Genomic DNA, 15,866 nt, shown 5'->3' on the forward strand with positions numbered 1-15,866 from the left:
GGACCCCTATAAATATTGTCCTCTATTTGTCCCTCCTTCTTGTTTATAAAGAAATACATTAACCCTGATGAAGACCTCCCAAAGGATGAAACATGTTTCCCAGGCTGTTTCTTTTATGTATTGAAGAATAATAAAGAGAACTGTTTTGAGACTTTTGTGTGTTTTTTTCAGTTTTACTAACGCTGTAAAAATACACGTTCACTGGGTTTTCTAGAGTGTACCAGAAATTATGCAGTAAAGGGATTTCCGCAGGGTTGCGAATGGGGCTCCTGCTATTCTTGAACTCGAATGGAAGGTTGTGGCTTTTATGTCATGAACTGTTTCCTTCAATATGTACAAAAAGAGTGAAAGTAGCTGAAGAAGTTCTATCTTTTTATTAGGAAACTGATGATTCTCAAGAGAGACTGAAACACAGATCCAGGCACACGCCATTGTTTAAGACAAATTTACAGTTTTATTGAACACACCACACCCCATATCCAGTAGTTAATTCTTCACATGTATCACAGTAGCCTGAAGCATAAGCTGATTAAGATCACAAGTAGAAACTAATCCCTGATATTAGACCAAGAAAAGGCAATATTCTCAAGAGAATCACTCAACAATCGATAATAAGGTGCATAATAAGGCAGCTGTGGAGGGGGTGGGGGGCATAACAGATTGGGTTTTGTACATTGATATAGTGTGGTACCAAAATGTTTCCTCAGCCTGGTTTCCATCTGCTCCTGTACGCCCCCTGTGGGACACAGGTCTCTATACATATACTGCAGATTGCCAAATGGATAGAAGGTGCTGAATTCTGAAAGAATCTGTGACTTGATGGAGCCAGACAAGAGTATAAACTGCTCCTGGCTTCGTACCTCACTAATAACAAGACTGTGACCTTCATATGCACATCACTGCCTAAGCATCACCGAAGAGGTGTGTAGCAAACATGGCTCATCACTGACTAGACCAATACTACTCTGATGTGACCTTGAGGAGAACCCTGCTTGAAAGCCATTGGTCTGAAGACCCGGATTGCAGCAGGAACTGTGGGTAGAAGAACTGGAGGACCATCAAAAACCCCAACCCCTTCTTTAGTACATGAAGGTCAGGCCACCATCCGCATCTTAATGGATCTTGGTCAGGCAACGCATAGAATAACAAAGAGTTCAACAGTTTAAAGAACTGCTTACACTTAGGTTCGTCTTTCATCGGTGCTGTCGTTTTATGGTGAAAGATGATAAACTGCTGGTGCAAAGTGTCTTCTGATGGGCAATAAGGCACATAAATGGTATACACGTATGACGACTCTCAGAAGATGAGGAGCAGGGGAACCAGACCAAGTTCTCAACTTGTAAGGTCGGTCCTAAAAAAGGGTGCTCAAGAATCTCTAAATTCTCATCATGAGATGTCTCACGAAAGAGATATAACATAAAAGTACATGAATGTAGAGCGTCCTGTGGTAGATGAGATGATCAGGGGTGCTATAACACAGATTCACTATGACAGAAAGAGGCTTAGGTATCTGACACCAACTATAGAGGAGTTTTTCATACTACGGCTATAGTAGCGATGATGGACATTGTGTTTGTGACATCAATACAGGGGACAAGGGCAGCAACGTATTATTCTGGAGAAGCAAACTGTGGTACTTTTGACCTACAGATGCTTTAACTTCTCATGCTGCACAAAAGAGTGAGTTCCTCCTGTAACTCTTTGGTGAATTCCTTCACTATATGTTTGTAGGTTCTACTGTTCAAATCTTAGGGACCAAGGCCGAAGGAAGACCTTGTCTCATACTACAACAAAAAAATTGAGTAAAAATGTCTCCCTTTAAAAAAATTAAAAAAATTAAAAATTGTTTCAGGAAATTGCAAACATCATTATCTTTAAGGAGTTTTTGTGACAATATACGGTAGCCACCAGGCTGGCCGTGACCTTTATGAGTGGTTGTGGTGTGTATGTAGTTGGGTTTGCTCAAATGAGATCAGGTATGAATAAAGAATAAAAAATAAATCCCAGAGAACTTTTTTTTAAAATCCCTGGAGAGTGTTCAGCAATTATGCAGAGATGAAAGAAGAGACATTAAGGGTCCAGACTGCAGAAAGGGCATCTTTAGCACTTTTGTGGTACTCATGTGGACAAATATGAAAGGTCTACAGGTTGCACACCGAGTGCACCTTTGTATGCCCCCATGTAAACAGAAGATGTGTTCATGACTGAATCACTTTGCAGACATTGTAAGTTGGTATAAAATACTCCCATGCATACCATGTAGTTCAATCTTTAAACATCTTTCCATTGGGCAACAGAGAAGGTACAAGAGGTGACAACTTAGTGGAGCCCTGCGTGTTTGGTGACAGGCACCAGTGGTTTGGAAGTATTGAGCTTAGGATGTTGCAGGAGGGAGTCCCAGAGCTTCCTGGAGGCGAAGGGTCAGAAGTCTTCATCTAATTCATAAAATTGGCTTCTGTAAGAAAAGATGGGAATGGAGATGAACTGAGAGGCATGGACAGAAAGCAGTCGAAAGAGTCACCATGTGAACAGCTTTTGTGCAGTTAGTCAATCGGTACATCAATGGGCCTGATTCACACACACTGCATTTTGTGGTAAGTAAAGCTCCAGTAATACCACTTATGTACTAGAAAATGCAATTCATAAACTACGCCACCCCTATCTTTTCTGTGCGAAAGACAGCCACATGTGGAGACTCGCGGCAAACGTGAGTATACATTTTTGTAGTATATGTGGGTTGGACTAAGGGGAGTGGCTGAAAAATTGGGAATATTTACTACTAAATTGAATGAGTTTAGAGAAATTTAAGGAGATGTTTAGAGGGAAGGACATGCTAATACAAAACACCCACCCACAAATGAGTAAAGCCATTGCTAGTCAGAGACGACACTTCTAAAGTTACTAGAGCCAAAGAGGCGACAAAAGAGGAGTAAATGTATTTCCAGCCCCGCCTGCGAGTAAATAAAGTATCCCACATGGCAAACCATTGTAACACACTGCCATAGAAAACAATCGAGACAGAATGAATCCCATTAGAAATAATGAAAAAAACATTAAATTAGTTCAACATTTAGTAAAAGTATCTATAGTATAAAACGCCATATTTCAACTGGAACCATGTCATATGGAAAATATTTCAAGGTTGCCTATGAAATACAGATTTAATCACCATAATGACAGACACAACAATTATACAGAGCTTTAACTTTGTCAGGGCTACTAGGGGTATGTGAAATTCAAGTCTAAATTATGGGGCAAAAATTGCAAATTATGCAGCATATTCTCTGGCAGTATTATGTTCATCCATTTGAGATAGAAACAACATTTTTGGTGAAATCTGCAAATTTTGAAAATTATGTGGAAATGCAATAAATCATGCCATAGTCTCTCCTACACTCAATGACTGGCACCATTGATCATTGTTTTATTAACAATTTAAGAAAGGCCAACAGAACCCAAACATTCTAATTCTAATCAGTACTCCTTGATAGCTGCACTTTGAAGAAAATTGTGTTTTCAAGCTAGCTACCCGAAAATAGCCATGCATTATAAAAAAATAGGTCAAAATGTATTTGTTTCAGATAACAACAAGCCATACAAGCAAAATATACCAACTAACAATTACATTTGAAAAATATATTACTAATTGAAAATGTTTTCATCTAGACTTAAAGCAGTTATCTCTGATAAATGACACCAATAATATTATGAGAGGACAAACTGATTACAAAGAACGATGATAGCGAAGGCCTTCTATAAATACATGTCTGGTAAGTTTCCAAGCCATGTAAAGGTACCAGGCTATGGGATTTGAGGAAAGCGACTGAATCCATTGGATAACATAACTTCAGCTCCTCCATAGAAAGTAGGTGGAGAAACTGTTAGACCACTTTTTTAATATAGGCCAAGAGGGAAAGAATGTTTTGTCTAAGTATAACACACAAACTCCTCTTTGCGTCCGGCTATAGGCAGTCCAAGTACTTTTCGTATTGGCCTTTTAATGCTTTTTTGCTGCAATATAATGCAGTTTGATATGATATTAAGCGTGCACGGTAGCTAGAGCTGAATACATTCTTGGCCAGTATAGCAGATGGAGTACAGATATTTTGTGTGTGGAGGACCTAACTTCCATCAATCTAGTCTGTTTCTGGCCTGGCTATGTTATCCTAAAACCGATTATCACAACATTCAGGATACCCTATACTGACTCTTCGCTGAGAAGGTCATAGTCAAGTTACATAGGGTGTGGTTTCATGTTAAAATCAGCACACACCAGTATTCAATTTATTCTGTCTTTCCTTAAGTTATTGGTCTTCAGCCTGGACGGTTTCTGTCATGCTTTAATGATATATAACTCATGGTCATTTTGCAAAGCCGTTCAAGCATTTGGATTCTCTGGTTGAATGTAAATTGCAAAGATAAAGTGACCAAGGCCCAGGATTCTTGAAAGCAACATATATGATGACATTTTATTAAACTAGCAGAGTCTTTATCATCTTTTTTGACTATGCGCATGGCAAACTTCCAGCTCAATATTTTGCATGCCCCAGGACCGGTTGAAGTGCAGAGTTTTCCTATAGCTGCCGATTTGGATACCCCGGTAGAGTTGCGGATAGCCATCTTCAATTTTCATTATTTGAATTTGCAGAGGGGTAATACATTTAGATATTCCTGAATGAAAGGGATCGCCCTCCCTGCTAGATTGGTAAATTAGAATTTTCCTATATTGTAGATCTCCATGTACTAAATAATTTGAAGTTGGACCACATGCTTATCTGTTGGCAAGTTGAGTATTATGCGTCACATGGTTTAGGCTTGTCCCCTCTACGACTGTAAGGTCCTGGATAAAGCTCATATCTTCTTGCTTGGATAGTTATTTCCCAATTTCCCAGAATATCGAAAAGGCTCCAAATTAAATCTGCCAGTCTTGTTTACCCACTGGGTTTCAGTTTTCTCTCTGACTTCACTGAGTTCAAGATCCAGGAATCTCACAAGTGTTTTGATGAGACTTGGTCCAGCTCTAGTAGAGATATGAATATTTTGAATATGTTCACCCTGTTCAGGGTACTGTGGGATCCCTGGATCGATACCTTGGAGTAAAGAGTACAGTATTCGATCCCCCCTTCTTCTGTGGGACAAGGTTTTCTGGGACAGCTACATCTATGCCAATGTTACTGTTGTTTCTATTGCAGCATCTTCTTCTCCAAGTGAAACCCTTGATCTGATCAATGCCCATATCTTCCTTCCTTGTATTGTTGGAGAATTCCATTCGCCTATGTATCAGGTTATTAGTACAGTGTGGAGAAATTGCTAATGGCGCTGCACGGTTTCCTGGTGAAAGAGTCGATTTAACCGTGCAATCTGCTCTAGCTTCGACAGGCCAATGGATACTTCCTTCCACTTCCTTGGCCTTACCCCGTCTGATGGTGGCCATCAGTAAGAGCAGCTTATCTAAGTTGGTGGAGTCAGTATGTAGGCTGTATTATGGGATAGAACATGCAGTAATTTACCCTTGGTGTCTCTTAAACCATTTGGAATTCTCTGCTCAATCAATCAATCAATCAATCAGGTCACTTGTATAGCGCGCTACTCACCCGGGAGGGTCTCAAGGCGCTTGGGGGAGGGGGTCCGCTACTGCTCGAACAGCCAGGTCTTGAGTTGTTTCCTGAAGGAGAGATGGTCCTGGGTCAGCCGGAGGTGGATGGGGAGGGAGTTCCATGTCTTGGCCGCCAGGTAGGAGAAAGATCTTCCTCCGGTGGTGGCTATTCAGATGCGTGGTACAGCAGCGAGGGCGAGGCTGGTGGATCGTAGCTGGCGGGTGGGCATGTAGAAGGTCAGTCGGTCGTTGAGGTACTTGGCGCCCAGGTCGTGGAGAGACTTGTGTGCGTGGGTGAGGAGCCTGAACGTGATCCTCTTGTTGATGGGGAGCCTGTGCAGGTCCCTCAGGTGGCCGGAGATGTGGCTACGACGGGGGATGTTCAGGATGAGTCGGGCGGAGGCATTCTGGATGCGTTGGAGTCTCCTCTGTAGCTTGGCTGTGGTTCCGGCGTAGAGGGAGTTTCCATAGTCCAGTCGGTTGGTGATGAGTGCCTGGGTGACCGTCTTCCTGGTTTCGGTCAGGATCCAGCGGAAGATCTTGCGGAGCATGCGTAGGGTGTTGAAGCACGATGATGAGACGGCGTTGACTTGTCTGGTCATCGAGAGGGAAGAGTCCAGGATGAAGCCCATGTTGCATGCGTGATCTGTTGGTTTGGGAGCGGTGCCCAGGGCGGGAGGCCACCAGGAGACGTCCCAGGCGGAGGGCAATGGTCCCAGGATGAGGACTTCCGTCTTGTCCGAGTTCAGTTTCAGGCGGCTGTTCTTCATCCACTCGGCGACGTCTTTCATTCCTTCGTGTAGGCTGGTTCTGGCGGTGTCGGGGTCCCTGGTGAGAGAGAGGATCAGCTGGGTGTCGCCGGCGTAGGAGATGATGTTGAGGTTGTGTTGTTGTGCGATGGCTGCGAGCGGTTTCATGTAGACGTTGAAGAGGGTGGGGCTGATTGATGATCCTTGTGGTACGCCGCAGATGACTTCGGTGGCCTCGGAGCGAAACGGGGGGAGGCGAACTCTCTGTGTTCTCCCGTCGAGGAACGAGATGATCCACTCCAGTGCCTTCTCTTGGATGCCAATGTTGCTGAGGCGTTGAACTAGGGTGCGGTGGCAGACCGTGTTGAACGCTGCGGAGAGGTCCAGGAGGATGAGTGCTGCTGTTTCCCCGTCGTCGAGCAGGGCTCGGATGTCGTCGGTAGCTGCGATCAGTGCGGTCTCGGTGCTGTGGTTGGCTCTGAAACCGGATTGCGAGGGGTCGAGGGATCCGTTCGTCTCGAGGAAGGAGGTCAGCTGTCTGTTGACGATCTTCTCGATGACTTTCACAGGAAAAGGGAGGAGCGAGATGGGGCGGAAGTTCTTGAGGTCGGTGGAGTCCGCTGTTGGTTTCTTCAGTAGGGCGCTGAGCTCGGCATGCTTCCAGCTCTCCTGGAAGGTGGCGGTGCTGAAGGAGGTGTTGATGATGTTCCGGAGTTGGGGTGCGATGGTGGAGTCGGCCTTGTTGAAGACGTGGTGGGGGCAGGGGTCGTTCGGAGATCCGGAGTGGATGGTGTTCATCGTGCGGGCTGTGTCTTCGGTGGTCACTGTGGTCCAGGAGCGGAGGGTGGCGGTGGGGGGCGTTGGTTCGACGATTGGGTGCGTGGATGGTGCACCAAAGCTGTTGTGGATGTCGGCGATCTTGCGGTGGAAGAACGAGGCGAGAGAGTCGCAGACATCTTGTGAAGGAGTGATGTTGTTGTTGCCGGTGCAGGGGTTGGAGAACTCCTTGACGATGCTGAAGAGTTCCTTGCTGTCGTGGGCGTTGTTGTCCAGTCGTTCCTTCAGTGATTTCTTCTTGGTGGTGCTGATGAGCTGGTGGGGCTTGCGGGTGGCTTGTTTGAGGGCGGTCCTGTTGTCTGTGGTCTGGCCGAGGAGCCAGGCTTTCTCGAGGGTGCGGCAGTTCTTCTTGGAGTCCTTGAGTTCGCTGGTGAACCAGGAGGCCTTCTTGCTTCTGGGTCTACTGGCAGGGTTCTTCAGTGGTGTGAGGTCGTCTGCGTGAAGTTGCGGGCTGCTACGTTGGGGTCCGTTGTGCTTGCAGGTGGGTTCTGGCTGAGGGAGGTGGTGAGCTGGTCGGCGGTGATCTTGCTCCAGCTCCTGTGAGGAACCTGTTGCGGGTGGTGGTGGGTCATGGTTCTTCTGAAGCTGAAGTGGACGCAGCTGTGGTCGGTCCAGTGGAGTCCGGTGGCGTGGCTGAAGGTGATGTGCTTGCTGGAAGAGAAGACCGGGTCAAGCGTGTGGCCGGCGTAGTGGGGGGGGTGTTGACCAGTTGCTTGAGTCCGAGGTTGGCGAGGTTTTCTAGCAGGGCGGCAGTGTTGCGGTCCTTGTTGTTCTCCGGGTGGAAGTTGAGGTCCCCTAGGAGGATGTAGTCGGTGGAGGGGAGGGCGTGCAGGCTGATGAAGTCCGTGATGTCTTCGCTGAATTGGGTGCGTGGTCCCGGGGGTCTGTAGATGAGGGTGCCTCTGAGGGTTGTCTTTGGGTCGGTGTGTATCTGGAAGTGGAGGTGCTCCGCGGTGGTGAAGGTGTCGTTGGAATCGGTCGTGATGCGGATGGTGTTCTTGTGGAAGATGGCGATGCCTCCTCTGGTCTGGTTGATGCGGTCCCTCCTGATGATCTTGTACCCGTCCGGGATGGCGATGGCGATGTCGGGGGCTGAGGAGGCGTTCATCCATGTTTCCGTGAGGAAGGCGACGTCTGGTGATGTTGTGTCGAGGAGGTTCCAGAGTTCCACGGCGTGTCTGTGGACGGAGCGGGTGTTGAGCAGGATACACTTGAGGTGGTTGTTGCTGGTGTTTGGCTTGGCGGATGCGGTGCAGGTTCGGAGGCAGGGGAACTTGCATGTTCTGCAGGTGAAGGGTCCGTGGATGCGTTACGGGGTGGCCCGGCAGCAGGAGGGGTTCCGGCCAGCATTGAGTGCATTGAGGGCGGCGGCGTCGTAGGTCTGTTGGGTCGTCTTGCATCGGTGAGGACCTGGGGTCCTGGCGCTGGGCGCGGTCCAGGCGCGGACGGGCGCAGACGGGCTTACCTTTGGCGCGCCTTCGACATGAGTCCCTTTCTCACTGCTCCATCAGGATTCAAGCAAGCCGGGCCGAAGAGGCTGAAATGCCAGAAACCGGTCCCCGGTAGCTTGTCTCCTTTCTGGTAAAGAATTGGCTTGGTAGTTTAGTCTGCCCTGTTCCCATGATGCACTGGGCCAGGGACAGACTGATTTGCATATAGCCATGTTCTGAGCTGGGATGGGGCAGTGAGATAAATAACGGTGATGGATCAAGCCCTGATCTTTGGACTGGGTAAGAGTGGTCTGCTCAATTCAGACACTCTGTTCATCACCACCCCCTATTGTAAATCGATTTTGGCCACTATAGGTGTGGCAGGGTATACTCAGACATGAGTCCCTTTCTCACTGCTCCATCAGGATTCAAGCAAGCCGGGCCGAAGAGGCTGAAATGCCAGAAACCGGTCCCCGGTAGCTTGTCTCCTTTCTGGTAAAGAATTGGCTTGGTAGTTTAGTCTGCCCTGTTCCCATGATGCACTGGGCCAGGGACAGACTGATTTGCATATAGCCATGTTCTGAGCTGGGATGGGGCAGTGAGATAAATAACGGTGATGGATCAAGCCCTGATCTTTGGACTGGGTAAGAGTGGTCTGCTCAATTCAGACACTCTGTTCATCACCACCCCCTTTTGTAAATCGATTTTGGCCACTATAGGTGTGGCAGGGTATACTCAGACATGAGTCCCTTTCTCACTGCTCCATCAGGATTCAAGCAAGCCGGGCCGAAGAGGCTGAAATGCCAGAAACCGGTCCCCGGTAGCTTGTCTCCTTTCTGGTAAAGAATTGGCTTGGTAGTTTAGTCTGCCCTGTTCCCATGATGCACTGGGCCAGGGACAGACTGATTTGCATATAGCCATGTTCTGAGCTGGGATGGGGCAGTGAGATAAATAACGGTGATGGATCAAGCCCTGATCTTTGGACTGGGTAAGAGTGGTCTGCTCAATTCAGACACTCTGTTCATCACCACCCCCTTTTGTAATTCGGCGCACAACCGGCGCACCCGCTGCGCGTCAACGCTGCGCGTGGGCGTGGGCGTCATAAGAAGGATGCCGGGAGGGCGGGTCAGCTGGTTGGCGGGAGCGGGGCGGCGAATGGGCTGTCGGGGGCGGGGCCGCAGGGAGGCAGCGGCGGGAAAAAGACTGTGGCAAGCGGGCGGCTCAGCGGCGGCTGGGTCGCTCATGTCAGCTGAAACAACAAAGCAGGCTGCAAACAGGAGGAAGGCTGCGGCAGCGGCGGTGACGCGTGGGGGGTGACCTCGCCTGAAGCAGGCTCAGCGGTCACTTCCTCGTGGTCAGCGCGGTCCCCTTAAGAAGGACGCCGGGAGGGTGGGTCAGCTGGGTGGCGGGAGCGGGGTGGCGAATGGGCTGTCGGGGGGCGGGGCCGCAGGGAGGCAGCGGCGGGAAAAAGACTGTGGCAAGTGGGCGGCTCAGCGGCGGCTGGGTCGCTCGTGTCAGCTGAAACAACAAAGCAGGCTGCAAACAGGAGGAAGGCTGCGGCAGCGGCGGTGACCTCGCCTGAAGCAGGTTCAGCGGTCACTCCCTCGTGGTCAGCAGGGGCCCCTTAAGAAGGACGCCGGGAGGGCGGGTCAGCTGGGTGGTGGGAGCGGGGCGGCGAATGGGCTGTCGGGTGCGGGGCCGCAGGGAGGCAGCGGTGGGAAAAAGACTGTGGCAAGCGGGTGGCTCAGCGGCGGCTGGGTCGCTCGTGTCAGCTGAAACAACAAAGCAGGCTGCAAACAGGAGGAAGGCTGCGGCAGCGGCGGTGACGCGTGGGGGGTGACCTCGCCTGAAACAGGCTCAGCGGTCACTGTAATGTTAAATATGTGAATCAATCAAAAATGGAGCAAAGAGACTATGTTGTCTGCCCCCTGCCCCTTAACCCCTTCCATGCTCATGACGAGCTCAGCTCGTCATGCAGTACACTGGTCGTGTGCTTATGACGAGCTGAGCTCGTCATGAACAATGGAAATGTGAAGCCTTCAGCACCGAGCGGGAATCGCTGTAGAAGTCAAGGTGTTAATGAGTCGAATAAAGCTAATAGTACCTTAGGATGCCATTTAGAGGTCTTCTTTACAATGCACTTGCAGCAGAACAACAGGAAGCATGCCAGTGTGACAGCGGTCCTGCAGTAGCTTAACAAAACAGCAGAGTGGCGCCAAGCACACTGGACCAAATCTCTTTGGAGGCACACATGGCGTTCACAACATCTCCCTCTCCCCTTGATCCTTGCAACCAGCTGCGGCTTCCAGGGCATCTTGTGCCAGCCTCCTTTTTAGGAAGTTGTCCAGCCAGGCCCACCCGGTCCATAGGCTGCACCAGTGCCACCTTCTCGCCTTCAAGTGGGAGTGCCATGGCGCATGCCAAGCCACTCAATTCCACACCCAAAACATCCACGACCAGCACCCCTCCCCATGGCCATGGTAGCACCAGTGGTTGTCAGCCCCACAGCCAGTAGCAGTAATGTGCTACTTCCCCAACAGCGTGGCTCCAGCCACGAGGAGCATGGGCCGCGGGGTTGACAACAGAGCCAGACTGGGCAGAGGCAATGAGATGGGCCATGATAGTGGACCGATGGAAATGTGGTGCCATGGCTCCCAATGAGAGGGTTTTTGATGAGGACATGAATGCTTCTGGTCGCTTCTGTGGTCAACGGTATTGGACGGTGTCCACTGCCTCTACGTGACATGTCATATCAGCAAAATAATTAAAAACGACATAATGAGAAGCATGTGAAATATGTTCCTATACTGCTATCTCGAGGTTATAACCTCCCCTTCCAAAGAGATTCTCAATTTACTTGAAAGGGGGAAGGTGGAAATGATTGGGAGTTTGATGTAGACGGGAAGAAAGAAGAAGTAATGCACATTTTGAAAAATGATGGTCCATGTCCAATTGAATACTCTATTTTTGACCCGCCTGTGATACCTATTGCTGTGCAAGCAATTTTGGGAAAACTGTGTGAAACAATGCGCTGTGTTACACATTTGTCAAACCTGTTCTTCAACTCCCTGTAAGGATAAGGAGTAACTGGCCAACCACAAAACTGTTGAAATATATTATTAGTGGTGCTCAGGAACATCAGAAATGTTAGCCAATTTATTAGGAGACTGTGGGGGATTTATGAGAAGGACACCCCCCCCTCCCTCTTAAATTGCAAACCTCTTAGACTATTGCAGGCTTCCAGGCTTCTTCTGCCCTGTGGATGCTGGGCAAATGTGTTGCTCCACCACTTAGAGTTCATTAACCTCCCCTGGTGACATCATTTATGATTTATGCTATACATCATATTTTGAAACCTTCAAGACCACTCGAGTAAGACAGGTCTGCCATTCCTACTCAATTACTTATTGTGTAAAAAAGGGAATCATGTGACACTGGTAGGGTATGTTATCTGCCCTGCGCTACGTGGGAAAGGGAAAAGATCCCGATGGGTCGATTTTTGGGTCACCGGGGAGAGCAGTGATTGAAGCGACCAGAGCATCCAGACAGTCCCCATATGGAGAGGCCAGGCTTCAATATAGAAAAGCACCATGGTCCATGCTATGTGGGTGTGGTGCCGCCTGCACCGAGGCTGGGGATACCTCTGATTAGTGTTCCTGTGCCGCTGAGCTACTGTCTCTGCTCGCTACCGGAAGCAGTGAGTAGTTCAGGATAACAGCTTCCGTGTGGTTCTGGGTTTCTCTACCATGCACGCGGCCCCTCCTGATGTCGTTTATTAACATACATTTCAGCAGCATTGTTCGCAGTCTAGTTTCTATCCTTCTCCTGCTCTGAACATCTGTCCTTGGCGGCTGCCTTCAATATTCTTCTAACATGCCCCCCAACCTGCAGTGTCTGTGATTGCTTGCGACCACACAGTATTCAAACAGCTTGAAGTGTCTATTCATGAAGCAAATTTACCTCTCTAACACCTGGACCATGTTGTGCTCTTTGGTTGGAAGCTTCCAGCGTAATACAGGGGGGACTTCTGAAAACTACAAGGACATCGGGAAGTTCTAATCCACTTGTTCTGGTCCCTCTGTAATGTCCACTCTCATTTCTGACCCCCTATGCCAACCCTTGACAGACATGTGCAATCTTGCTCGCCATAACTCCAGAGTCCCAGCATGCATCATCTGTGTTCTCCAGAAACCATCAGCGGATCCAAGGGTCCTCAGTAATTATCGCCCCATATCTGTTACCCCTTCCCCTTAAAATTCTTGCAATAGCCATCGATACAGAACTTTTTGACTCTCTTGAATCTAACAGTTTCTTGGATCGAGCCGCGTCTGGTTTTCACCTCATCCGAATCACCTCTGCTGCCCGACTTATCGATCTACAGCAGCGCTCAATGCGGTCTCCCATTCCACCTTGATCCCCTACAATCTAGGGGTCTGTACATCAGCACCCCGAAGCCTGCACTCCTTTCTAACTGACACATCCCAGGCAGAATCTCTTCCTGCCTTCCACACCGCAGCCACGTCTTTCTTTATGTGGGCTTCACCCACTTGGTTCAACATCCACATGATCCATCTAACCTCCTTGGGGCGCTCTTCCAAACTTCATATACACTTCCAACAAAGATCAAACCAGTTTCTGCTCCTACATGTCTGCAGCAGCCAATGGATGAAGGAAAACTGCCTCAAAGTACATTGTGACAAAACAGACATTTTATTTTTTGGCAATTTGCCCATTTCATCATCACCCCAGTGGTGGCCCATTGACCTCGGACCCCTTCCACGTACTAGTTGAGTCTGCAAAAACTCTACGCTTCCTTCTATGACAACATCTTTTCACTAACTTCATATTCCTTTCTTAGGATGTTGAGGAAAATCAATTCCTTACTTCCAGATTCATCTCGTTGGACTGTGGTTCAAGCAACCATCTCTTCTAGGCTAGGCTAGGGCACCTCTTATATCTGCTGTCTCCAGATTATCTAATTCACAGTCTCCAGTTAGTGCAAAATGCGGTAGAAAGTTTGACATTGAATCAGTCCCCATTGCGTCTGTTATTGCCAAGGAAAGCCTCCATCTTCATATCCCTTCTTGATTCGCCAAGGGCCCCATCTACCTCCAGCCCACATTTCATTCTTATAACCCGGGCTCGCCGGCCACTCATTTCCATCCCTGGCGGCCACGCATTGGAACTCTCGACCTGTTTTTATTCGCACTTCTCCAGCCATGACCACTTTCAAGAACAAACTCAAAATTGGTCTTTACAGGTAATTGTTACATCCATGCTGTCTGCTGGTCCCTCAGCACCAGGAAACAAGCACTGACAGGTGCACACAGGATAGCAGGATGGGGGAACCCCCTGCACAGGCGCTCAGTCTTGTATTTTGATATTTTTGCTCCTCTCGTACCCAACAGTTTTCACAGGAGGGACAATCATATCACAGTAAGGATGTAAGAACTTCACTAGGGTTTGCCTCCATTTAATAGCGGCGCCTGCCCTACAAAACCTGTGGTTCCTCTTAGAGCAGCCAGACCCGCCTGGTTACCCTCAGCAGACCCCGCTTACCTCTGCTGACAGTAAAGGCACAGTGATCCATCGGTCACAGGGGTACTAGGTCTCTGGGGCCGTCATCAGCCCTATTTATGGCATGGTTATGTTATGTTATGTTAAATTGCGTTTGTATAGCGCTCGGCTACTCTAAAAGAGTGTCCCGGCGCTTCCCACAGGCGGCTCAAGTGTAGAACAACTAACAAAAAAAAAGCAGACTCAAAAGAAAGAGAAACCCACCTAAACAGAAAGATTAAAAAGCCAGGTCTTCAGATTTTTCCTGAATTGAAGCAGATTAGGGGTACTGCGTAGTGCCAACGGAAGCGTATTCCACAGCTGGGGGGCCTTGAGGCTGAAAGAACGCCCCCCGATGCGGGCCTTCCTCACACGCGGAACCACAGCAGTGAAGAGGGATTCAGATCGCAGTGAGCGGGCAGGGCGATAGAAAGCCAGTCTCTTCTGCAGATATCCCGCACCTGAGCCAAACAATGCTTTGTGCACCAGCGTCAGGGATTTAAACATAATCCGCTTCCGGATAGGCAACCAGTGGAGCGTCTGCAACAGCCCAGAAACTCGTGCTCGCCTATGCAGACCAAAAATCGCGCGGGCTGCAGAGTTTTGTGCCACCTGCAAGCGCTGGACCAAGTAATCCGGGAGGCCCAGGAAGAGGGCATTGGCGTAGTCTAGCCTGGATCCAATGAGCGCCTGCACCGTAATCCGCCTGTGCTCCGCAGATAATAAAGGAAGGAACTTGCGGAGCATCTTCAGAATGGTAACCATCACGGATTTCTCCTGCCACACAGGCAGGGAAAGTGGGGAATGGCCACAAAGTGCAAACTCTCTCTGCATAGGGGCAATGCGTTTTCTTGACAAGAGAAAATCATTTTTCACTTTGGTAATGTGTTTTCTCTAACAAAAAAAACTTTTCTAAGCATGCAGTTTAAACATAATCCCACTCAGTAAACCATCTGTGTCATGAAGAAACCCACTCACCTCCTGCACTCAGTCCACCCAAGAGCACTTTAATCAGTCCAAGGTGCGCTATAGGCGATGCATGTACAAATCATGAGGGTAACTTGAATACAGAAGATGTGGACATAACCTTCCAAAAGTGGTCTCAGACTAAACATGAAAATCAGCAGACACATACAAGTGTGTGGGTGTAATATTTTTAAATTACCTTCAGGCTCACAATTGTTGAACTGAAGTGATCCTGTGGAAGAGAGAGAAATGTCTTATTAGACTCCAGCATTACTCACTCTGCGGTCCAGTCACCCGCTGTGCCATTATTCAGTGTCCAGTCAGTCAACAGCACCTCACTCAATCATCCTACCACTCAACAAAATGACAAGGTTTTGCAAGGAGGGCAACCACTTTTTTAGTCCTGGGCTCGACGGTCATTTAGGGAAACCTAACAAACCCAGACATTTCTGGAAACTAGAAACCCAGGGGAGTCCAGGAAGGGATGGGTTGTGTGGATCTCCCAACGTTTTCCTACCCAGAATCCCCTGAAAACCTCAAATGTAGCTACAAAAATCAAATGTTCTTCACATTTCTGTCTGGGATCACTGTTCCGGCGCAAATTTCCTACTAGCCAGTGTTCCCTCAGTCTCCCGGCCCAGGGAGGAGGGGGGGGGGGGGTCATCAAAGTGGACTCAACCTATCTCCTTATGCATTTTTTCTTTTTCCCAACACACCACCACTACGCTGGGT

General features: G+C 48.7%; 1 protein-coding gene across 2 annotated transcripts in view; it reads right to left on the reverse strand.

The window, feature by feature from the left end:
- Window positions 1-434: 434 nt before the first annotated feature.
- The window catches only part of LOC147709976 (H-2 class II histocompatibility antigen, E-S beta chain-like), a 147,240-nt gene continuing 131,808 nt past the window's right edge, over window positions 435-15,866 (reverse strand). For both annotated transcript variants that reach the window (XM_086920660.1, XM_086920659.1), the window contains 2 exons: window positions 15,334-15,366; window positions 435-2,455 (listed from right to left, as the gene is read on the reverse strand). In XM_086920660.1, coding sequence (XP_086776786.1) covers window positions 2,436-2,455; window positions 15,334-15,366 — 53 coding nt within the window. In that variant the 3' untranslated portion in view covers window positions 435-2,435. The remainder of the gene's footprint in view (window positions 2,456-15,333; window positions 15,367-15,866) is intronic.

The sequence above is a fragment of the Lissotriton vulgaris genome, chromosome 5 (assembly GCF_964263255.1).
Source record: "Lissotriton vulgaris chromosome 5, aLisVul1.2, whole genome shotgun sequence".
Classification (NCBI taxonomy): Eukaryota; Metazoa; Chordata; class Amphibia; order Caudata; family Salamandridae; genus Lissotriton; species Lissotriton vulgaris.